The 26666-nt window shown below is 35.5% G+C and overlaps 1 protein-coding gene across 14 annotated transcripts in view; it reads left to right on the top strand.

Moving 5' to 3' along the window:
• Nucleotides 1–26666, top strand: part of DLG2 (discs large MAGUK scaffold protein 2) — a 2604243-nt gene that overhangs the window by 546769 nt on the left and 2030808 nt on the right. For 13 of the 14 annotated variants that reach the window (XM_074304592.1, XM_074304594.1, XM_074304589.1 and 10 more), the window contains one exon: nt 12869–12943. In XM_074304592.1, the coding sequence (XP_074160693.1) occupies nt 12869–12943 (75 nt within the window). The remainder of the gene's footprint in view (nt 1–12868; nt 12944–26666) is intronic. The other variant, XM_074304597.1, reaches the window with a different exon arrangement.

Here is a 26666-nt window from a genome sequence, read left to right as displayed (position 1 = left end):
CTTAAGACTAACCTCTAGCTTAATTTATCATTTCTTTTTTCTCCTCTTTTGCTATTTCTTTCCCTATTGAGGAAAAACATATTTTTGTGCCTACCTATGTGTACATTTGGATTCTTTTTCTGTCCAATTTAGGTGAGAGCAAAGTTGAAGTGTCTCCCACTTTCTCTATGCTTTCGTCTTTGTGTAGTCTTCTATTTCCACATTCAGTTATATGAGATAATTCTTCTTAATATTTTATCTCTTCTCTTTGTTATAGATTCCATCCTTTCTCCATTTTCATTCTTATTTTAAGATAATTAAAACAAAACAAAATAATTTCTGGTCCCTCTGTTTTATTAGACTCCTTTCAATTCTGACCATAATAGAATTTTAAGGAGCCACATATGCCATTTCCTCATATTAAAATTAAAATTTGATAACATTTATTTAGAAACTTATTTATTTAGGAACTTATTTAGTCCCTTATGCTTGCTCACTCATAGCGACTTTTCAATGTTGCTCTTGACTTCTGTGTTTGAATTTCAAAGTTTCTACAAAAAGTTTCTGGCCTTTTTAATCATGAATGCTTAGAAATCCTTTATTAAAGAAACCATTTACTTTATTAAAGAACCATTTTTCTCCATGTAAAATTATCCTCAGTTTTGCTAGGTATGCTACTCTTGATTGTAAGCTTATATGTTTTGTCTTAAAGAATACAATATTCTAATGCTAATTCTAATAATTCTACAATATTCTCCTCCTTTGTAGGTGTGAATGGTAAATCTTTTGTGATTCTGACTATGCATTGGTATTTCAATTATATCATTCTGGCTGATTGTCATTATTGTTATTATTATTTTTGATTAAAGTCTGGAGTTTTCATTTGTATTTTTTCTCTTTTTTTTCTTCAGATGATGACTTGAGAATTCTTTGTTATTAGCCTGCTGGTTCTAATAGTTCTGCACAATTTTACTTCATGATTTTTTAGGATACCATATCTAACTTCTTTTTCTGATTATGGCTTTCAGATAATCTAATGATTCTTTTCTCTTTTAAATCTGTTTTCCAGGTCAATTGTTTTCATGATGATGACTTCACATATTCTAAACCCTCCCTCCCTCCATCCTTCTGACTTTTCTTTTATGTTGCTCATGGCTTCTTTCACTTCTATTTAGTCTATTCAGATTTTTAAGAAGTTTTTTTTTTGCATATAGCTTTGTACCTCTTGTTCCAAGCTGTTAATTCTCTTTTCAATTCTTTCTTCCATAACTCATTTTTTTTCAGTAGTACTCTCAACATATTTAAAAGATAACATAAAACTTTGAAAAATTCTTGTTTCAGTTTTTCTATTAGCATCCAAACTGCTTTTTTTTTTTTTTTTTGAGGCTTTGCTTGTAGATGGTTTGGAATTATCTTTTCTTTTAGGTTTGTATCCTGAACATTTTTGTCACTTTAATAACTTTTTAATAATGGGATTATTTTTCTTTCTTCATTTTTTCAACCTACTTCCTGACTTTGAACCATATATTAAGCTTTTAGACTATGCAGATTTCTTGAGGGAATGCTTGGGCTGATTTTGTGCCCTCTTGGGTCTACTGATTATTTATTGGGGGTGTTAAGTGTTAAGTAGTTATTCTAGGATTTTAGAAATAAATTGAGAATCTTGAAAGCTTTCAGTCTCAAAAGTTTTCAGTTTCATAAACTAGTATGATCCAGCATAATATTGTCCTCCTGGTTTGTGTAAAATATCCATATGTATGTGGGCTTACTATTGATTAGCGGTCCAATAGATGGGAGCTGAATTCAGTTACTATCAGCCAGTTAGAAATTCTGTCAATTCAGATTTATAGAAGTATAGACTCAATGCTATGGTCATTCCTCTGCAGCCCTTAGAATAGAATGGGGAGCAGAATTGAGATTGTACTCCATTCCACTACTGAGGGAGGAGAGAGACAATAGCTGAATTTCTTCCTTTCTAGCAGAGCTTGGGGCACATGAGCACTCTTTACCCTGGAATTCCAACCCTAAATATAGGTCCTTTCCTCAGTCTGTTCTAGATCTGTGACCTAGAACTAGATAAATAACAGAGCTGACCTTTGGCATCTGTTTCTGCACTCAGTACTAAGGGTCAAAGTCCTCTAAGTCTAAAATACCTTCTTACTCATGATCATAACTTCTGCCATCATTCAGTTTGTGCACATTGAAACGCTCTGTCTGGCTCTTCTTGGCTAGATCCCATATCCAGGGTCTGCAGACATCTGTGTCTGCCCTCATATGTCACCCTGGGCTGCAAAAATGAATCAAAGAGATTATTTCCCTTGTATTCTCTAATCAGGAGTCAGAATGATGCATTTTCTTAATTTTTGTGGAGGAATTCTGAGAAGTTCAATTGAACTACTTCCTACTCTGCTATCTTTTCTTGTACATTAAAAAAATAAATTTCAATTTTGGGGGAGGCATCATTATTATTCTTTACCTCCATAATTAAAAAAGAAAAACAAATCAGGACAACTAAGAATCTTATAGCAATAATGTATAGTCAAGAAAAATTATTGCAATCTCCATAAAAGCAGGAATTAGGTATTAAGTAAATTCCTCCACTGCTTGGGTCAGGGTTTTGTACACAAATGATGCTTAATCAATGTTTCCTAAATTGTCAGTTGGCCAATATATATTGGCAAATGTTTTTATTTGTCTTTTGAAAGTGAAAGGACAGTATTCCCTGTTGTATTATGTATGTATGCTGGTCTATGTTTAAAATCTATATTTGATCTATTATCTGTCTCAGCGCTTATACCAGCATATATCTTATGGAAAGTAAGTTGGTGGGATAAGTTAATATCAAAGAACAATTTAAAGACATGATTATATTTTTAAAAAGGCAAATTGTTGTTGTGGTAGGTACTAGGTGGTATAGTGGATTGAATATTGGTTTTGAAGTGAGGGAGATGAGCTCAAATTTAGCCTCTAATATTTGATAGCTATGTTATTACGGGCAAATTCCCTAACCTTTGTGAACCTTAATTTCTTTGTCTTTAAAGTAGGAATAATAGTGATACCTACCTCATAGGATTGTTGTGAGGACCAAATGAAACATCATTTGTAAAGAACTTTTAAGTGTTATAGCTATCAGTCAACAAGCAGTTACCATATGTTCAACACTGATAATAGCAAAAGAGTCACAAAGAAAGATAGTCTTTGATCTCATTGAGCTTATATTTTTAATTGGGGAAAGCAAATCATGGTGTTCAAGAGTCTGAAGAGGGGTGGGAGAGAAAGAAGCTGTCATGATAAAGTAAGTCCTGTGGAGACTATCAGGAATGTAGCCTAGAAAGCGATGAAAACATCTGTGGTCTGGACTACCTTCTTAGATTCTAGGTTTTAGGCGAAACCAGTCAATCAGAAGATGAGACCACAAAGTTGGTGAGTACTTCCCATGGTGGACTACTATTAATATGAGCAGCTGACACTTTTATGGTACTAAAAATGGTGAAGTAATTTATCTAGAACAATTTGGTTGGCAGACAGTATGGAAATTAGTATTACCATTTTACAGATGAGGAAATTCAGACTGGGAAATTAAGTGATTTATTCAGGATCACAAAGTTAATGGATGGAAGAACTTGAATTTGAAATAAGGCTCATAATTTTATATCAACAAAAAATAAAAACTAGCATATGATGACTACAGAACAAACAATGAAGAACATTTGCTTGAGGGATGAATCAATCCTCAAATGAATTTCATCTAGGTCTTGGCCAAAATATCAAGAGGTCATAATCCCATTTACTCTCCTAATTGTAGAGACAAAATATAGTTTTTTTTTTAAATTCCTCACTGACTTTATTATAAAAAGGCTATAAAATGGACAATCTCACGATATAACTGTTGACTTTTTAATAATAGCTTTTTATTTTCATAATACGTACAGAGACAACATTCCCCCTTGCTAAACATTGTGTTCCAATTTTCCCCTCCCTCTCCCTACCCCTTCCCCAAGACAGCAAGTAATTAAATATATGTTAAACTTGTGCAATTATTCTATACATATTTCCACATTTATCATGCCTCCCAAGAAAAACTATTAAAAAGAAAAGATGAGAACGAAAAAAAGGCAAGCTAACAACCACAAAAAGATGAAAATGAAATGTTGTGGTTCACATTGAGTTCCCACAGTCTTCTCTCTGGGTGCAGATGGCTTTCTCCTTCACAAGTCTATTGGAATTGCTCTGAATCACTTCATTGTTGAAAAGAGCCAAGTCCATCACAGTTGATTATCACATCTTATTGTTACAGTGTACAATGTTCTCTTGGCTCTACTCACTTCACTTAGCCTTAGTTCATTTAAGTCCCTCCAGGCCTTTTCTGAGATTGTTTCTTACAGAACAATAATATTCCATAACATTCATATACCATAACTTATTCAGCCATTCTCCAACTGATGGGCATCCATTCAGTTTTTAGTTCCTTGCCACTACAAAAAGGGCTGCTATAAACTAAACATTTTTTGGACATGCAGATCCTTTTCCCTCATTTATGATCTGTTTGGGATACAGACCCAGGAGAGACACAGGTATGCAGAGTTTGACAGCACAATTACAAATTGCTTTCCAGAATGGTTCTCTCCTACTTTCATGGTTTAAGAATTTCAGAATGTCAGAGTTAGGTACATTAGTGATTTACAGGAGAGGTATCTGGGACAAGTAGTATGAAGTAGAATACTGTATGAGAAACATAGGGTGTTGGTGAATACAGTAGAGGACTAGGAAACAAGAAGTCCCAAGCTAAAATCTTAGTTCAGGATCTCAAAGTAGTCTATATCTGGGCAAGCCACTTAGATTCTGCCTCAGTTTATTTATCTGTAAAATGGAGAAGATAATAGTAACTACCCCCCAGGGTTATTTTGAGGATCAAATGAGATATTTTTAAATGCTTTGCAAGCTTTAAACTATTATATAAAAGTGTATTATTTAATATTATCATTATTATGTTAACTATAGCCTTGGACAAGTCAAATTTTCTGAGTCTTAGTTCCCCCTTTTGAAAGTAGAGATAATAATAGAATTTACTCAATCCCTCAGACTTAAACCCTAGCAACAATCTTGAGTTCCTCACTATCTCTCACGCCTCATTTCCAATCTAGCACTGAGGATTATTGATTTCAACTTTGCAGCATCTCTTGAAAAAAAACAAACAAACCACCTTTTCTCTTCGGATACTGCTACCACTTAAGTGTAATCCCTCATCATCTCACTTCCTGGACTACTGTAACAACCGGATTGTAGATTTGCTTGCCTTGTCTCTCCCCACTCTAGTCTATCATCACCCATTCAGCCACTAAAGTGATTTTCCTAAATCTGATCATGTCATCCTAGCTATTCAGTGAATTCTAGTGGTTTCCTATTCCTTAAGGATCAAATACAAAGTGCTCTGTTTGGCATCCAAAACTCTTCATAATTAACTCCCCTCCTACCTTTCTGGTCCTTTTTTACTTTATTTCTTGCCAAAGAAATATCAAATAGTACAGTGCCACTGTCTCCTGACTGTTCCAACAAAAGGGAACCACATCTATTAGTTCAGAGCATTTTCTCTGGCTGTGTCCCATGCTTGCAATACTCTTCTTCCTCATTTCTACTTCCTGGCTTTCTTAGCTTCCTTTTAAGTCCTAACTAAAATCCCATTTCCTACAGGAAGCTTTCCTCATCCCTCTTAATTCGTGTGCCTTCTTTCTCTTGATTATTTTTTTATTTTTCCTGTTTATAATTTGTTTATACATATTGGTTTGCTGTTCTCTCCCCGTTAGATTGTAAATTCCTTGAGGGAAGGAACTGTTTTTTACCTCCTTTTATATCAACTGGTGCCTGACTATATAATAGTTGCTAAATAAATGTTTATTGACTGACTGATTTTTTGATGATTAAATGAAATAATGCCTTTAAAAGTACTCTACAGGCTTAAAATGCTGTATAAATATAAGTTATTATTGTTATGTTAACTTTTAAAATCAAAATCAGAGGAAGGAGGAATCTACAGGAAGAGATTTCTGATTTTGGGATTAAAATCATAACTGACTAATCAATAAGAAGCATTTATTCAGTGCTTGCCCTGTGACAGGCAGCATGTGACAGGGAATGTGCTAAGTCTTGAGGATACAAAACATTTTAATAAAAGACACAATCCTTGCCCTTAAGGAACTTAAATTCTGTTGAGAGAAACAACTCTCTCTCTGTGTCTGTCTCTGTATGTCTCTCTGTCTCTCCAGATATATATATACACATACACATACACATATCCACATGTATATACATGCATATATATATATTATATATGTGATATGTACAAATCCAATCCAATACAAAATTTTAAGGAAGTAGCATTAGTAACAAGAAGATTCAGGGAAGGCTCCTTGTAAAAAGATAGCACTTGAGTTGAATAAGTATTGATGGAAATGAGAGTCAGAACTGAGGAGGGAGAACATTCCCTGAGTGGAATGTTCTCCTGGATGGGTCATATCTAAGGCACAAAGACAGGAGATTAGCAGGGGTATGAAGAACTAAAAGATTCTAGTTTATTGTACTCTAGAGTTTGTAAAGAAGAGTAAAGTATAATATGGTTGGAAAGATCGGTAGGTTAGGGTAAGATTATAAAGGACTTGAAATGCCAAAACAGAGAAGGTTATAATTGATGCTAGAAGTAACAAGAAGGCATAAGAATTTATTCTCTTAATTTAATGGGAGTGATATGGATGGAGAGAGAGTTCCCAAGACACTATCCTAAGGAAGAGAAACAGAGATTTCAGTACTGAGCCAAATACTGTTGGTATGACTGTTACTTGGTGAGAGTTACCAAGTACATAAGCATTTATCAAATGCCTATAATGTTCTAGTCACTATGCTAAATGCTTTCGAAATACTATCTCACTTGATCCTCAGCAGTAACCTTGCAAGATGGGTGGTGCTATTATTAACCCCATTTTACAATTGAAGATCTGGGGCAGACAAATTACATGACTTACACAGGAATACCCTTTTAGTAAGAATCTAAGTGTGAATTTGAATTTATCTTCCTGATTCCAAGGCCACTGTGCCACCAAACTGCCTAAGTAGCTCCTAAGAGCAATGTAACATTAGGAAAGGGGAAGTTCAATTGATGTACAACCCCTAAAGTTGGAAAGAGCAGAAATATGTGTATTATCTGGGAGCTTCCAATTATTATTAATTATTCTTACTGCCTGTCTTCATTTGCTGAAGAAATACAGATGTGGTCAATAAAAAGTGAAATAAAGCTCAATGGGTCATCCCCCCTCCAGTTACAACTCTCATTTAATCCAACCCCCAGACTGTACATAGGAAAAAAAAATCCTGAAATTTAGAAGAGGATCTGAAAGACATGAATTTTAAGGATTTAGAGTTGTAAGGGCCATTTCATGTACTCAAATGAGATATTATTTGTAAACACAGTGCAGCAACCATCATATAGTAGACATCAATCAAATGATTGTTCCTCTCTCCCTCTCCTGTCCTCCTTTGGAGGTGATCTAGGCCAATGGTACTCAAAACTTTTGTTAACTGTGTCTTTATGCTATTAAAATTATTGAGGATCTGTCCAAAGAGTTTTTATGTGAGTTATATTTATAGTTATTTACCATATTAGAAAAAAAATAATTTTGAATTTATAGATCTTCTGAAAGAGTTTCAGAGACTCTCAGGATTTTCTGGACCACATTTTGAAAACCACTGATCTGGTCCAAACCTCTTATTTTTCCTGGGCAGAATCTGTGGCCCAGAGAGTTTAGATAACTTGTCTAAGTCATATAGAAGTGAATTTGTCAAAAGTCAAACCTTGAGTAACTGTAAGAACTGGCACTTGTAGTCAGATCTCCTAACTCATAGTCCAGAAATGTTTCTTTCCACAGTTTCCTTTTTTATTCCCAGTTTCTTTCTTTTACTGTTTTTTAAAATTTGTTTTGCTGTTTTTACTGAATAGCTCTACATTCCCCATACCTCATATTACCAAGCAAGTGAGTAGGATGTTAAAATTTCTCTTTCCCCAAAAAGAAAAATAAATAAAAAGGGATAATAATAATAATAATAATAATAAACATGTATGTTTGCATTTACTTGGGTAGTCTAAATCTTATTTTTTCCCCTTCTTCTTGAAACTAGTGAATGACCTTTGATAAAGCAAGGTTTCCTTTATCCTTTTCCCCCCCTAGGAATCAGTGTTGGAGAAAAAAGCAAAACAGGAGATTTTTAAAAATTTTCTTTAACAGAAATTGGCCATTGCCCAGGTCTTTTTACATTTGCAAGATTAAAGAATCCATTTGAGGGATAAGAGCCCAGCATATTTGGCTCATCTGCACAGGCCCTGGAGTGAAAATAGTGTGAAAGATATCAATACTTGAATGTCAAAAAACCTGTAGCCAGGGAATAGGAAAGTGCTTGAGCACACCAGCCTGTCGAAGCAACCCAGTGTTTCATAAAAATGGCCAAACTTCATCATTGCATGCCACCAGCTGTCATCAACCCAGAGTCATAGAATCCAACTCCTCATTTAAAATAATGTTTCTAGTTACAAAAGTCTATTTTCTCTCTCTGCCCCAATTAAAAAGTAAAAGCTCTTATGATAAATATATATAGTCAAGCAAAGGGTAAGTACCTGATATAGTGGATCTCAGATACTAATTAGCCATATGGCCTTTGACAAATCACTTAACTCTATTTGCCTCAGTTTCCTCATCTGTAAAATGAGCTGGAAAAAGAAGCGTCAAACCACTCTAATATTTTTGTGAAGAAAACCCCAAATGAGGAGGTTGGCATGACCAAAATAACTAAACAATAGACTAAACAAATTCCCCATTGGTGAAGCCCAGAAAATATTATCTCATTCTGCACCTTGAGTACATCACTTATTAGAAGGAGTGTAGATAGTATGTTTCATTACAAATCCTCTGGGATCCTGCCAATCCTCTCATTTTATAAAAAAAGAAAAGAAAACTGAGACCCAGGGAAGTTAAGGCCGTTGTTTGTCCAAGGTCACCCAGGTAATGAGTGGCAGAGTTGGGATTCTAGCTCACATTCTCTGCCTCCAAATTCAGCTTTTTCCAATGTACCATGCTGCCTTTATGATCATCTGATCTAACCCCTTTCTTTAGCAATGAATCCCAAGGAGCTGTCCAGGATCCTACAGCTAATCAGATCAGTGCCAGAGGGGTGCTGAACCTTGGTTTTGATCAAGCCAATGCTGTTTTCTAATTAACTGTAAAACCACTACAAATGGGAGCAGGGTGGGACCTAAGGAAATCATCTCATCCAGTCTCATTTTTAAAGATAAGCATACAGAGCCTCAAAGGTGAGATATACAGAGAATTCAGAGGGGAAGTGACTGAAGAGTTGGAATTAAAGTCAATCTCTTGGTGCTCAGATCAGTGTTTTTTTTTTTTTTTTTTTTTTTTCCCAGATAGATAGGCAAATGCATTCACTTGGCATCTTCCTTTTAAAAACACTTTATATAGCTATTTCCTATTTCCATCTCCTTGCAATCTTCTTGTAAACCAACCCTAGTCAGAATATCAAATAAGAAAACAATGATATCACATTGGGGTGAAACAGAAGATTATGTGAGAGACAAATAAGAGAAAGAGTTGCTAGGCTGTGCAGTAGATGAACTGCTGGACCTAAAGTGAGGAAGACTCATCTTATTGAGTTCAAATCTGTCCTAAGATACTTACTAGCTGTGTGACCCTGGAAAGTCACTTAACCCAGTTTGCCTCAGTTTCCTCATCTGTAAAAGGAGCTAGAGAAAGAAATACAAACTACTCCAGTATCTTTGCCAAGAAAAATCTCAAATGGGATCACTGAGAGTCAAATACAACTTAACAGCAAAAACATGGTATGGTAGACAGAGAGCTGTCCTTGGGGGGGGGTCTAAATTCTGCTTTCAACATGCTAGTTTTGTGACAATGAGGTAAGTCACTTAATCTTTCTCTCCAACAACTATAAATAAACTATAAGACTAAAAAAACAATGACTATAAATCACAAAGAAGGTACCTATATTCATTAGCGAGATTCTGATAATGAAATCAAAAATCTGATAATGAAATCAAAAGTCTGATCCAAACATACACACATAATGTATAGATACACCTGTCTATATACACATATATGCATGAGTGTGTATATATACATATGCATGTGTATAAATATATGCATATACATATAATCTACATAGGTATTTCTACAGACATTCATTTTTTAGTATTCTTTTACATCTTTGCATGGATGCAAGCAGATTGGCACATAGTCTCCAAATCATGTCAGCAGAGTCATTGCAGGCTGGGTTCAGTTTAGGACAAGTTATGTTGAGTGCTCTCTTCTCTAGTCCAATTCTTATTTCAGACAAAATCTAGAAGGCTGCTCAGGCTAGCTAGCTGACTCCATTTCCTTCTGAAGGAGGTGCTGGATGGTGGCAGGGGTCCTGAAGTAAATGTTTGTGGGATGAATGAATGAAAAAAGGAAAGTGAACCTCAGGGTTTTTTTTTTTTTTTTGGAATCAGTTGGCAGAACCACAGAAGGAAGGCTTGCCCTTCAGCCTCCCTGAGCACTTGCCTCCAGCAGGCTGGCTGTGTGTGGGAGTGAGAGGATAGGGGCGGGGGGAGGGAGGGTTCCCAGCAGCCTAGGAATGGCTTTGCATACAGATGAGCTCCTTCCATTTATCTGCCTTCAACTGTCACTTAGAGAACAACCCCTATCTTATAGGGCATGCATTTTGTGAATCTTATAGGTAAATAAGTAATGATTCCTGAACATGATCTCATATAGTTAGCTTATCTTTTGATTTCAGTATAAACAAAATACCTACAGATGGATTAATTTTTTATAATCATCATTATTGACCAAAACTACTAATTCCCAGAATTGAAAGAGATGTCAGAGGAAATCTGGTCCAATCCATACTCAATGAGGAATCCTCTAAAAATATTCTTCTAGTCATGGGAAAGATTAGGAAGGACATCTATGACTTGTTTATTAGCAAGAAAGGATAGTTAGAAGTGAGAGAAATTATTATTAAATAACCAATTATTAGGGAGCTTTTCCCTTCTTAGATGCTCATTCTTTACTAGGCCAAGTCAGTAAGTAAAGGATATTGTTGATGAATGAGATTGCTAAAACGGCTAGCTTCTAACTAGGTGGGAATTGCTGCCTCATTCAACCAGAGGACCTAACAAAGAATTTAATCTAAGGTGAATTCTGGTCTATTGTGTTCCATTCAAATAGGTTTGAGCAGAGGTGAATTGCCTTTCACCCTAGGTGGAGGGAAGGGATAGTCTGGATACAAACATGAAATACAATGACAAAGCATTTATAGTGGAATTTATAGGGGGTGGTAATAGGGAATGTTGTTAGACATCTAAATGCCCACACATATATACACATACACCGTAGGTATATTTACACATCCATATGTATGTGTGTTTGTGTATAGATATAGATCTAAGGCTAGAAAGGTTCTCAGAGGCCATCTAGACTCCAGCTTCTGAAACTGTGGTACACAACCCCATATGAGGTCTCATAGCTGAATGTGAGAGTTGTGAAATTATGATTATTAGTAAATGCTTGATTTGTATACTTATTTTATATACTGGGGGTGATGTAAAAATTTCTCAGGCAAAAAGTTGTGAGTGTTAAACATTTAAGAAACCCTGATATAGGCGCAGCTAGGTGGTGCAGTGTATAGAGCACCAGCCCTGAAGTCAGGAGAAGCTGAGTTCAAATCTGACCTCCAACACTTAACACTTCCTGGCTGTGTGACCCTGGAGAAGTCACTTAACCCTAATTGCCTGAGGGGGGAAAAGAAAGAAAGAAACCCTGATACAGACCAATCTTTTGATCTGGCAGGTAAAAAAACTTCTTTCAGAATATGATCACTTGTTCAAGATCATATAGGAAGATGGGTGGCTTAATGGTTAGAGTGATAGACCTGGAGTCAGAAAGATCTGAGTTTAAATCTTGCATAACATTAGCTCTGTATTCCTAGGAAAATCACTTAACCTTCACCTTAATTGTAAAATGAGGATAATATAGCATTTATGTTCTAAGCTTATGGTGAAAATCAAATGAGATAATATTTGTAAACCATTTTTGCAAACTTTAAATGGCATATAAAGGTATATAAAGGTTATTGTTATTTTTATTATTATTTTAGTTGTTTTTTTTTTTAAACATCAGAATGTGATTTGAATTCTCCTTTTTTTACCTTCAAATTCAGAAGTCTTTTTAAACATCACCTGACATAAAGCCAATGCAAGTGATTAAGAGGAAGGATATTCAGGCAGGAAACAAGGAGCTTAGAATGTCTCATTTTTTGGTTTCCAATCTTAACTCTTTTTCCCAGTTACCTATGTGATGTTTATCAGTCAGTCAGTCAGGAACATTTATAAAGTACCTAGCATGTGTTAGATACTGTGGTAAACTATGGAAATACCAACCCCCCAAAAGAAACAAACAAACAATAACAACAACAACAACAAAAAAAAAAACAACAGCACATAGTCCTTTCTATCAAAGAACTCACAGTCTAAGGGTTTGATGCTTCACTTTTCTGGTACTGAATTCCCTTATTAGAAAAATGTTGAGATTTGATGAGGTCTTTAAGATCACTTCTAGCTCTGAGTTTCTTTGGTTCTACATTTGGGCATCTATTTTTGTTTTCACTTAACTTCCTCCATGAAGAGAGGAAGACAAGGCATGAAAGGTCCAGATAGCAGAAATCTTTTTTCAAAATTGATATAATAAAACATGCAAACCATAAAAGTTGACTTAGATCCATGTCATATACATCATATGGATATATATTAATTCTGTTTTTCCCTCCCTCTTTTTTTTAGCAGAACCAGGGGAAATGTCCATCGCAGAACTGTTCAGTGGAACCCCCTGCCTGGATGCCTGTCCACCACTGTACTGTAAGTTTGAGATTTTTGATTCCCAGTTTGGTGTGGCAAAAAGCTGAGAGTTCTCAGTACCTTCTTGATGACTTTTTGAGATTCTGCAAGAGGAGTGAAGCTTTGGAGAGGAGAATAAATATATTTATGAGAAGATAATGTATCATATTTTTTCTATAATAGTGAATCCTGAGATTTTTTTGAGACAGAGAAACAGGAACAGGGCTTACTTGATCTAAATGGACTATTGATGAGTTGAATTTGGATGATCATTAAAATGGATGGATGTTTTATTTCCCCCCTTATTGCCTGCATATCAGCAATATTTGATATCAGAGACAGCAGAGAGGGGAACTTCACTGTCATTTCTCCCTTTGACAGGCTAATAGTGATGAGTACACTGATTTGCAATTTTCAAGTCTTCCTGATTTAATAATAGTCTTACCAGCTCTGCATTTGTGTGTAGTCTTTCATCAGAGGATCTGGAAGTGCCTTAGAAACAAATAGGTACCATGTTATTATCCCTGTTTTACAGATGGGGAGCCTAAAGACAAAGGAAGTCAGAGGCCTTCCCAGGGTGGAACAGTATGTCAAAGACAGAGCCAGGAATAGATACCAGATGTCCCACCTCTCTGTTCCTCCCTAACTTGTTCTTCTACAGAGATCTGAGGAGCAGGTGGAGAAAGTGTCTGAATGGCTTACTTCTCTCTGATTGCTTGTGAAAGTCAAAGTCAAATGGGTGGATTGGACAGCAGGGATTTATTCCTTGTGCACCAGAATTGTGTTTTTGGTAAACTACTTGTGTTCTATGAACTGGGTTATTTGTGATTCAGAGTATTATATTCTAGAATTTCATGCTTGTGGGTTTCTGGCATTTCAACTTCTGTGCAAGTCAGAGGATGTGTGGACTAATGCTTATTCAGTATGGTCACTGGGTAGTCCATGAATGGTTCTTACTGTATACAACTTTGGGGTTTTGAAATGTGTTTTGAGTGTAACCCTGGCTTTGCTCAAATAATCTAAAGCAGCATCAATGGAAGAAAGTAAAGGGAATTGGATTTCAGTTTTTTCCATGAAATTGGTCACTAACAAAGCCTGTTTTTTTTTTTTTTTTATTTTGTAATTTTTACCTTCATTGGTGCCCTTTGCCGTATAGTTACCTCCTTGTCAGTATCGTTCACAGAACTCCTCTTTTTTTTTTTCCTCTGAGGCTGGGGTTAAGTGACTTGCCCAGGGTCACACAGCTAGGAAGTGTTAAGTGTCTGAGATCAGATTTGAACTCGAGTCTTCCTGAATTCAAGGCTGGTGCTCTATCCACTGCGCCACCTAGCTGCCCCCCAGAACTCCTCTTAAATTCTAATTTAATTTTGATGGATTTGGGCATTAAATTTAGTTGTTCTCTCTCTGAGTGTGTTTGGATCTCCCTTTTCCTTCCCGACTCAATTTTTTCCAACTGAGAAGCCAAATTTAAGCCTAAGGTGGGAGCTGGATGGAGCAGAGGAGGAAAGATTGCTCCAGCTGTAAGAAGACAAGAACTTGATGTGACTATAATCTTCAGATATATATTGTCTTAAAGTTTTAAGAAACCAAGACTTTTCTGATTGTTGACATGCATATGGTATCACACAAAGGACCATCAAACAATACTAAGTACTATCAACGTGCATCACCATTTTATTGAGAACTTCAAACTCTCTCACTCATTGGAGATGTTCAGGAAAATGACATTAACTACATGTAGAGTGTGTTAAAGTAGGGATTATTTTATAGATATGGTTGGAATCAATGTGTGCTAATGACTTTGGTAACTCTAAATTCTGTGATATTCTGAAGTCTTTCTATTTGCCGTTCTTTACAACGTTATGTGGTGAACAATGTGATGAACACCTTCAGAGAATTTTAGGTGAAAGAGCAATAAAGATGGGGAAGAGAAGGATTTCCTAGAGAATATACCTCCAGAGACTTTCTGAAGACACAAGCGAGAGTGGAAGGAGAAGGGAAGAGGCATTCTGGATATAAAGGATGGCATATTTAAAGGTGTAAAAAGATAAGGATGAACAAGGAAGGAAACAATGTAGTAGGATAGAAAAAGCAATGAAATGGGACTTGGGGATCTGCCTTTGCTGTGCAGTTATAAGCTACATCACCTCTCTGGTAAACCTTGATTCAGTTTTTGTTAAAAATGTAAATTGGACTAAATGAGCATTAATGCCCCCTTTTAGGTCTAATGTTCTTTTACACTTTGCGTGTAAATAGCATGAAAATATTACCTATCCATTTATCTCTCCATCCATCCATCCATCAATCTATCCATCCAAAGACATTTGTTCAGTGTCTACTTGTGCCTTCTATTCATTATTTATAGTTTTGCTCTGAAGTAAAGCAGGGTAAATTTAATATTGTTCCCATATGACTACCCTACAAATGATTATGGCAATTTTAAGGATATCAATAAGAGCAGCAATGATGATGATGACGATGATGACAATAATGACAACTGTAACAATTAGCATTTATTCAGCACATTAAAGTTTTAGAACACTCTATATATGTCATCTCATTTGATCCTCATAATAACCCTGGAAATCAGATGCTATTATTATCTCAATGTTACAGATGAGGCAACAAAAGCATTTAACAAATGACCAAGCCAAAGTCAAACAGTTTTTAAGTGTCTGCGATAGGATGCAATCTCATCTTCCTAACTTCAAATTCAATACTACAATGTATCACATAGCTGCCTTTTTCCTAAGGGTCCCAATTCCACATGTGCATGGGTATTCTTAAAATCATTACCAGATTTCTTATGAGTTATGTCATGTCATGACATAATTGGTACAGTAAATAGAGTGCTGGACTTGGATCTAGGAAGATCGAAGTTCAAAGAGGATAATAGACACTTAGTGAAACTTTGGGCAAGACATTTAATCTTTGTTTGCCTCAGTTTTTCTGTCTGTAAAATGGGGATAATGATAGCATCTTTATTCCAGTGTTGCTATGAATATCTAATGAGCTGATATTTGTAAAGTGCTTAGCACCCTCTCTGATACATTATAAGCACTGTATATAAATATGTTTATGCTGCTGTTGCTGCTGATGCTGATAATCGTGATGATGGTGTTTCTCTCTTATTAGAGTATTCCATTTGTTTGACAAATTTATACAGGGGAGATTCTTCTGAATATCAAGTTTGGATTAGATTAGCCTCTGAGATCACTTCTAACTTTGATATTCAATGATTTTAATCTTCTACAGGAAGATTACTTCAGAAAATCTTCCAGAAAAAAAACTTCTTCTAAGGAAGCTTCTAGGAAGTGGACATAAGGGACACAGTAATAATAGTGAGCAGTGATATCTCCGAGTATGGCATTCAGTGTATTCAAAGTCATTTTTCTTCTAACTCATTCATATTATTTTTAACATTTCCCACCATGTGCCTCATATAATGAAAGGTACATATTTTTTTGTTAAAATGGGAAAATCAATAAAAACAGAGGCTTCTAAAAGAAAAGCAGACTGAAGGCTCTTTAGTAGCTCTTGTTGTTTCAAAGTATCCTTCCAAATAGATTCATGTTACTAGGGTAGAAACCAAGGCCATTACAGCATTGTCAGCTGATACAGTGTGCTCATGGCCATTGTCCTGATTATGTTGTTAGTTTTTTTTAAACATCATCTGTGCCCAAAGTATAATATACTGTGTACAAAACCCACAGCTACACCTTTAGGGGTCTGAATTTTAATGGGGACTTGACATAAAAGCATTGTGTATGTCTGTCTCTTTGCTTCCCCTGTGAACATCAGGTTCATTGAGCTAACTATGCATTGGTGCTCTTATCCCTAAATTATTGTTTCCAAATTTTTCTAATTATTAGACTAAAGTTCTCATTTTATTGAATAACATTCTCACACCACTAACATTAACAATGTAAAACTAAGGATATGATATGTTTAAATGACCATATTTAGAAGGATGCTGAAAACTGCATGGTCTGGGGTCCTAAATTGATATCCATCTACAATTATAGTCCATCTGGCCTCACTGGTTCTAGCACATAGGTAGGGTGTATGTTGTGAATTGTGAGGTATAATGGAAAGAGTTCTTCTGCTCTGTGATTCTGGTCAATCTTAGCTCCTTTGAGACTCAAATCTTTTATCCATAAATAGGAACAACCATTATCTCATAGGGTTGTTGTGAGGAAAGCATTTTTTTAACTGGAAGACTAATAGAAATGTGTGTGTATGTATGTGTGTGAGAGAGACAGAGGGAAAGAGAGAGAGATAGAGAAAGAGAAGAAAGAAACAAGAGAGAAAGGGAAGAAGAGAGAGAGGGGGAGAGAAAAAAGAGAATCAAAGGAAGGAGAAGAAAGGAGAGAGAGAGAGAGAGAGAGAGAGAGAGAGAGAGAGAGAGAGAGAGAGAGAGAGAGAGAGAGAGAGAGAGAGAGAGAGAGAGAGAGAGAGAGAATGAGAGGAGGAAATGAAATGAGAAGAAGTTTGGATGAAAAGGAGAAGAGAAGAAAAATGAGACGAGAAACATTAGGCAATATAATAAATAGGGAGCTAGATTTTGAGTGAGGAATAACCAAATTCAAATTCTATCTCAGATATTTATTTTCTGTGTGACACTCAGCAAATCATTTTATTTCAACCTTGGTTTCCCCATCTCTAAAAATGGGAAAAATATTAGCTCCTACCTGCATCCCTCTATAGAACTCTACAGAAGAATATATATTAGATGTCCTCAGGGAATTATATAATAAAAAGAAAAAATGGCTTAGTTATTTGACAGCAGCTAGGTAAGAAAGGTGGACAGTATAAAGATTCCAGTAGTACTTCATAATGACAGAAGAAAATAAGGAAGGCATATAGCACATGGAGTGAGTTCCTTGATGAAATTATGGGAGAAAATGGACAAGAGTGGCAAAAAAGGCAAGATAGATGAATTATCTCCATTGCTTGAGAAATCTCCAACTTTATGAAATTACAAATCCATTTGAGGGTGTGTGGGATGTGTATAAAGTTACATATATATGTATAATGCTATGTAGTTATATTAATAACATTTATAGAGATGCAATGTGATGATAGAGAGAGAGAGAGAGTGGAAAAATAAGACACTGCTAGTCATGAAACCTTGTTCTCAAATCTGGTTTCACACTTGTCAGCTGTATTCCTTTAGAAAAGTCACTTCAGTCTTCCCTTGCCATTCCTCATTCTATAAAATGTGGAATCATACTTAAACTATCTAACTCATGGTGTTTTGGTGAGAAAATTACGTAGTGATCTTAAAACATTATAGAAATATGAATTATTATTTTGGGGAAGTATTCTTCTGGGATAAAAGGGACTTCTTGAAAAATGAGTAGTCTCATTTAGCTTATTTAGCCAGAATAGGGTTCTGGTCTGAATCTTGGTCAGAGCACTTGACTTGTTCAGGGTTATGTTACTATTATAACTCTGAGGTGAAAGTTGAATTGAGATCTTCATGGCTATAAGATTTGCTCTCTTTACTATACCACAGCTGCCTCTGGGATCAAGAAGTCCACATAAGAGAATAATTAGAGGGAGGTTGATGGAAGTAGTATGTGCTTTTGGCGTTTTCCTTTATAGATTTAATACAATTTTTGACCTGTATCACAGAATCTGTGTGGCATCCAGATGAGTATTCCATAGGGTCTGTCAATCAAAAGAAAAGGGAGTGTTTTGTACAAGGAACAAAAAGAGGTCATTGTTGCTAAATTATGGTATATGTGGAACAAGGTGAAGAAGACTGGATGGGTTGGTACCTACTACTATGTACCAGATATCATGGTAAGGGCTTTACAAATGATCTCATTTTGATTTTCAGAGGAGGTAAGTGCTATTATACTCATTTTACATTTGAGAAAACTGAGGGAAACAGAGATTAAGTACCCAGGGTCATATATCTAGTTAGTGTCTGAGGCTATATTTGAATTCCAGGTCCAGAGCTCTGGTCTCTCTATACTGAGCCACTTGCTTGCCAAAGGGAAAAGTTTTTGGAGAATGCCATATTAAGGGACTAATATTAAGGAGTACCCTCTTTGTTCAGCTGCTGAGGGGAAACACAAAAGTGAATTTAATATTTTCAGGGTTCATTCGAGTAAAGGATATGAACACTCAAAGAAATCTGGAACATATATTGTATATTCATTACTGGAGCATAGTATTTAGAGCTGGAAGAAAACTTAGAAATCATCTAATTTTATCCCTAGCTTTAAAGATGAAAAAAAAAATTAGCTATGATCAGCCTAACAGTACCCTAAAGGAGAACTGAGCACAATCTCAAAGAAAAATTCTGGTATGTCACTTTATGGCATAAAGGACACATTTCTTCCTTGGAGTCCAATGTGCAGGAAAAGAGACAAGGAAGGCCCTAACAAATAAAGCTGTAGTTGTTTCTTATGACTCAATCAATCATCCAATCAAGAGGCATTCATTAATTGCTTACTGTTTGCTAGCTACAAGGTTAGGTACTGGGAATTCAGAGATGAAAATTCAGCAAATTTCTATCCTTGGAGAACTTTCATTGTGTGGGAAATGGGGATGCGAATGCATTTTTTAAAGCATTAATTAATTAATGATTAATTTATTTATTATATGCAAAAGCACTGTGCTAAGCACAGAGATGTAAACAGACAAATAAGATTATTCCTGCTTTCTGAGAGCTCACATTGTTATGGGGAGGCAACACAAATGGAAGGTTTCAGCTGTGAATCAGATGGAAAAGTCCCGTGGTCCTTGGGGTACAGCAGCAAAGCAGATGGTCAGAGGCCTCTTTTTAATGTCATTTCCACTGAAACTCATATCAGTTTCTAATGTCAAACAATTTGACAGTTCCAGGAAATTTGGCAACAAGAATGTCTACATATAAAATAAATGTAATATAAAACGAAATTTAAGGAAATGGAAGTCAGACACTAACATGAAGCTGGGGAGAAGATTAGAGAGAAAGCCTCCTGGAAAAAGAGGTACTTGAGCTGAATAGTGAAGGAAACTAGCAGTTCTATTTGTTATTCTGCTGTGCATTAATAGGGTTGTTCTCTGGGCACTTTAGAGTGAACTTCATGCCATCGTCCAGGAATCAGTTTGTCTTAGTCATCAGCCCTGGCACCAAGGGCATTGCATTTGAGGATCTGTCTTCTTAAAACATATCATTTCAGATTTTGAGTCTGAAAATCTCTTCTGCAGCAAAGTTGCTTTTGATTCTGCCAAATAATGGAGGATGGGACAGAGCTGAAGCATTGACAGCCTCAACATTTTGTTCTGCTCTCAGTTTGAAATTGGAGAATGTTCTGTAAAGCAGTCAGGGGGTTTTTCTGTCATGTCTCCATCTATCTCCATTTCTGTCTCTCTCTTTTTCTTATTGCCTTCAGTACTACAGGAATTCTTAGGGGACTAGCTCTATAATTGCTCTGTAATCTCTAGCATGATGATTACTGTGTGATAGAAAGGTACAAAACTTAATAAAGCTGCTTGATAATGTTAGCCTATAGCATATCCAATATATTTATATATATACATATATATGTATATATATATATATGTGTACATATATGTATATGTTTATATTTATATATTTTCCCCAAAGAGAGATTTTATTTTTCATGGGAAATCTACCAAAGTGTTAGAATAGCTGATTTATGGAATTTCTTAAAAGTAAGTCTGTGAACTTGTGACCTAAAAAGGAGTGTTCCTGTTGAATACCAACAGTAATGCTTCCATTAGCTGGAGGTCACTTAACTTATTTGATGTGCTTGGTTATGGCCTTATATAGTACCCTCAGCCACTGGGGACATAGCCAAGATTCTGGAGTAGCAAATTCAATGAATAATTAAGTCTTTACTATGCACACAATTTGGGAGAATATATAGAATTTATAATGCAATAAATATACCACCTCTGTCCCCATAGAATTTACATTCTTGTAAGGAGAGGTAGGATACATGTAGATAACTGAATTCATTCTGTCAACAAGTATTTGTTAATGGACCAGACACCATGCTGAGCCTTTGGGATACAAAAAGAGATGAAAACATGATTCTTGCCATGAGGGAGCTCATATTCAAATAAGGGAAACAGCATACAAATAGCTTTATAAGCAATCTTGAAGCAAACAAAAAAATCCAAGCAGACAAGATCAATATTACAATTTTCTTTCACCAAAACTCTTCATAGGAAATTCTCTAAGTAACTCTTTACTCAGATCCTATTTACTTTTGTTTCACACTGTTCTAATTGTACTAGCAATCTTGTTCTCCAGCACATGGAAGACTAGAAATAGCAAACAGAAAGTTGAATAAACCATGCTGCTAGAAAAGGGACATCAGTAGCAAGGAGAAGGAAAATTTAATAAGGCATTTAATAAGCACTTAATATGTATCAGCTACTAGGCTAACTACTGGGCCTGAAAGTACAGGCAAAAAGAAAAGCTGGCCCCTGCAATCAAGGAGCTTATATTTAATTGAGAAAGACAATATACAGAAGTAAGCAATAAAAATAGAATCCAGAAAATCAAAAGCACAGCTTGGAGGGGAGTGAAGGTTGGCCAGTCTGTGCTAAAATGTAAATTTGGTGAGTATATCACCAGTGGGAGAAGGGTGCTTCTATGACAGATCGATGTTCAAGGGTGAGCATGTCTGGTTCCAGGATGAGATTACAACAGAGAATGAAATCCAGAATGGGTTATTATCCTGTCGGAGATCAAGGAGACAAAAAACTAAAACTCTGACATAAATATTAAAATTGTATAATGAGCTAAGATCATTTAATATTGGGGCAGAAAGTCATTCCCAGAGCCATAGCTATGGTAAAATGACCTGGGCATTGTCTGAGGATACTACATGTTTCAAAACCCTTATGGCACTTATGCATACTTATCAACATAGGAAAAAATGGAACAGTGACTAGTTAGAAGGAATAATTCACTTAAATAGGAAGCTACCAGATGATAGATTTTATTCCCCTTTCCCTGTCCCTATTACTACAACTTCTAATCCAGCCCAGATATATTCTAGTCCCATCTAATCACAATGAGAGCCTTACTAACAATGGCTTTATGGGGCCAATGTCCTGAGGTTTTTTCCTGCCCTCCTTAGCCTTCTTCCTATTAACTCTGAGTTCCTGTTATTTATATTTGTCTTTAAAAATGTTTATTGAAAGGTACATTTAATTAACATATAGTAATGAAATTAATATAGAAAAGAGCAAAAAGCCTAGAATCTCAAGAGAATTAATGAAAATAGTAGAAAAGAAATATCAGATTTTCAACTATATTGTGAATAAGAAATCATGAAAATGGTTTGATGCTTTGCTGAAAAATGGAGGTGTTGATCATTGAAACAGATTACATATACAGGATATAGAAGTAAATAAACACAGTAGCTTGTACTATGGATCAAAATTGCTAGTTAAATCTCTGGTTTGTCTTAATTGCCATTGAGATCTCTGCATTATAGCATGATGTGTTAATTGTTGAGTTTAATGATAACCTTGCATCAAAAATAGTCAATTCAACACACCTTTAATAATCATATAATGTGTTCAAGCTGCTCAAACATCTTTGCCAAGAAAACCCCAACTGGGGTATGAAGAGTCAGACATAACTGAAAACAGATAAACAACAACAAAAATTCATTCACTATATATTTATTCTATATGCACTTATATATGTATCATCTTCTTTATTAACATATAATCTTCTTGCACATAGGATTGTTTCATTTTTGTGTTTGTATATTAGCACATAGTTGGTACTTAGTAAATATAACATTATAATTCTCATCATAGTTGGCATTTATATAGTACTTTAAGGTTTATAAAGTATTTTAAACATATTATCTCCTTTAATTCATACAATAACTCTGTGATGTAAATGCTATTATTGCCCATTTTTATAGATGAGGAAACAGAGACATGAAAAAATTTAAATAGGACCATAGCTAATAATTGTCCAAGTCAGGATTCAAACTCCTTTTCTCCTGAATTCCATGCAAATATTAGTAGATTATTGGTCAATCAATTAATGTCTGCTTCAAAAATTACATTGTTTAAAATGATCCAGAAATTATATCATTTACTTTATATGTATATATTTCTGAAAAAGTATTGGAGGTGGGGTGAGGAATTAAATATATTTGGATGCCAAGTGTTTAAAACTCCTCTCAAACATGTGTTTGACTATAGATCTGCTAGTACAATGCAATCATTGCTGAATTCCATCCTCATTTCTATAAACAAACTCTATATGTGTCTCTCTTGGGCTAGATCTATGAACTCTCCTGGGGTTCCTCTCATTGTCTCCAATGTTTATTTCATGCTGTTAGAGACACACACCAAGACCATCAAGTGCTGCTTCATTTAGATGTTGGTGACTATTCTTAGATCATCTACAGATCTGAGCATGGTGAGCAGCATCTGTTCTGAATGACTACATCTTGAAGGCCATGGTGCAAATTGCACTTTGCAAGCATCTCCTTATGGCTCCTTTTCTATCTAGGGTATGTGTTCATGGGAGATTCTGAATATGAAATCAAGCCGAAAGTCACAACCAATATACCCTGATTTTTTCTGAGGATTCTGTTGGTTATGAATTGCTAGATGTGGGAAGCCTGTTCAATACCAGGAAGAATTTCCTGCCAATAAAGATGTCTTCCTAAGAATAAGTCATGGGCATTCATATATCTGTGACTTCTATGACATTTAGATTATGTGCAATGCCATCTAGCTAATGATGTACTCTTTCGAATTGCCCATAGAATCACACAATTTAGAGCATAAAGAAACCTGAGAGTATTGAGTCCAACTTGCTCATTATATAAAGGAACCCAGAATGATGAAGATACTGGTTCAAGTTCACAATCATAGTAAGCTCCTAAGTCTGAGAATCAGAGTCTCTCTGTGTTTAAATCCTGTACCTAGGTCCTGTTCATAATACTCTGCTGCCTTTTTATAATAGCTTATATTTTACAATCCTTTATGGTTATAATATGTCTTCTATGTATTCTCCCATGTGATTCTCAAAACAGGTAAAACAGAATAGGTATTGTTAACATCATTTTATAGATGAGGAAAGTGATAGATTCAAAGTCAGACAAGTAATAAATGGAAAGACTGGAACTTAAACTAAATTTTAAAAAAATCCATCCAGTTCTCTTTCTATTTTTGTAGGTGTAAATACATACACATACATATATGCATATATATTTATATAGATATTTGTAATCACATATACATATATATGTCTGCATAGCATCCTCTCTGGGCTATTTCTTCATCATGGCCACATCATGGGTTGGATTTCTCAGAAGATGTCTGCTAATCTCAAGTTTAAAAGTCTCCTTTGATTCTATCATTGTATTTAGTCTTTTCAGTCATGTTCAATTCTTTGTGACCCTATTTGGGACTTTCTTGGCAAAGATACTGAACTGGTTGGTCATTTACTTCTCCAGCTCATTTCACAGATGAGGTAACTGAGGCAAATTTAAGGTTAAATGACTTGCTCAGGGTCACAAAGCTAGTGCCTGAGGCTACATTCCTATTAATATAATGAGTCCCCAATAGTATATTTCATAACCAATACTTAGTCAGTAGACACAATTGACTCTAAGCAAAGACATTTAATAAGATGGCATTAAGAACAACTGTGAGGAAAATTTTCCAAAACAACATCCTCTCTCCGAATCATATATAATCTCCTGTATCCACTAGAAGAATAGATATGGAAATGTTGATGAGGCACACATATAAACAGCTGAGATTAAAGCTACTTACTACTCTGGTATTATAGGGCCAGGAAATTATTTTTCTCTTGAATTTCTCAAAAAAATTCCCTAAGTACGCAGTCTATTTGGGAGAAGTAGTAGTAGGGGCAGTACAACTAGATTCTTGATTCTTTTTACAACTCTGTGTTGAGTCCATGGTGGTTTTCCTCTTTTCTCTAAAAATCCTTCCACTGAAAGCTGTAAAGGTATCTTTGCCTCTAGGTATCTTTGTCTGTCTAGAGTGTCTGCTGGGTGTGTATGGGTATGTATATGACAGATACTTATATGTACCTGCAAAAAGTCTGTGTCTCTGCTCACTGCTCAATTCAGTGTGGTAAGTAGCTGATCTTCAAAGCTGCATATCCAATTAGCCAAGAGAAAAAAAAAATCATTTCCCACACACCAAGGGATTGCCTTCACCTATTTCTTCCTGGTCTTCACTCTCTGGATCTCCCAAACTCATCTAGAGCTTTGTTATTTTTTAAAGTCAGGCCCAGTTTTTACCCACCCAGTGAGGCTCCTCCCTTTAATTCTATTAGAGAAAGGTGTTTACATGTTGTAAAAAGTATCACAAGTTGTTAACACCTTGTTAACAAATTAACACCTCATTACCTCTGTTTTCTTCAATTTTCCTTTTGGGACTACACCAACCATGAACTATTGAGTCAGGGAATCAAATTCATGTCTCAACAAGATTACCTCTCTCCCCTTAAATTAGGATTTGATTGATGTAGGGAACTCTCAGACAGCTGAGTGATGGGCCTAGGGTCAGGAATACTCACCTTCATGAGTTAAAATCTGGTCTTAGACATTTAACTAACTCTGTAATCCTAAACAAGTCACTTAAAATCTTGATTTCCTCAGTTTTCTTATATGTAAAATGATTTGGAGAAGGGAAAGGCAAAGCACTCCCAATATCTTTGCTAAGAAAATGCCAAATGGAGCCATGAAGAGTTGGATAGGACAGAAAAATGACTGGACAGGGAGCTCTCAATGAGGAAACCCTCTTTCAATGAAGATTAACACCTGCTCTTTATTGTCAGAGTTGTTTAGAAATTAACTGCCTTACCCAATCCATAGCTAGTATGAGTCAGAAATGGAACATGAACTCAGATGAGGTAGGTAGGTACTAAGTTATATTGCCCCATATTCCTTTTTTATTTCCAATTTGGGAGTATTTCCCAAAGTCAATTTTTAGCTCCTTGAAAGAAAGAGTCACACCTTAAATTTTTCTGTTTTTCATAGTACTGAGTACACAGTACCACTAACCACTTATGGAATTAACTAATTTCACTTCTATAATTGTCATTTACCTTTCCCTTGGCATTTAAGAGCTCCTTATGTGTTTCAGAATATTGAAGGACAAGAAAAAAATTTTTTTAAAGTAAGGATTATCCTCTTTCCAACACCATGGAGCCCTTCAAACCCTGATCCAGTAAAAGAATAGGAAAAATAGGAAGGAATAGAGCAGAGAGTTCAGAGCAGTGACCTTTCAGATGTCTGGGAAATAACCTTAAAGCTCCTCACCAAAATATTAACCTGTGTCCTCCCTGCACTTACCAATATCACTGGGAAAAGTGTTTATTGGAGGTGATAGGGTTGGTAACCTCTTCAGGAACCTTCTAAAACTCTTTCTCTTTATAACAACTATATTATACAGCTATATTTGATGTCATTTACTGATTGAAAGAGGAAGTTTGGGTTATGATCATAGCATAGTAGCATTTTAAGATTACTTATTATTATTTCTATTTCTTATCTGACATTAATATAGTACTTTAAGATTGGCAAGGTACTTTGTGTATAATTTCACTCGATCCTTACAACAATCATGTGATATGGATGCTGCAGGAATTATTATCCCCATACTCTAGATCAAGAAACTAAAGCTGTTCAGCTTATCAAAAGATGAAATGACTTTTCCATTGATCATACCAACCAATAAGTATAAGAAGAAAAACATGAAC

The sequence above is a fragment of the Sminthopsis crassicaudata genome, chromosome 3 (genome assembly GCF_048593235.1).
Source record: "Sminthopsis crassicaudata isolate SCR6 chromosome 3, ASM4859323v1, whole genome shotgun sequence".
In the NCBI taxonomy this organism is placed as follows: domain Eukaryota; kingdom Metazoa; phylum Chordata; class Mammalia; order Dasyuromorphia; family Dasyuridae; genus Sminthopsis; species Sminthopsis crassicaudata.
Note: the sequence above shows the minus strand (reverse complement) of the source record. Positions and strands in the feature narration are given on the sequence as shown.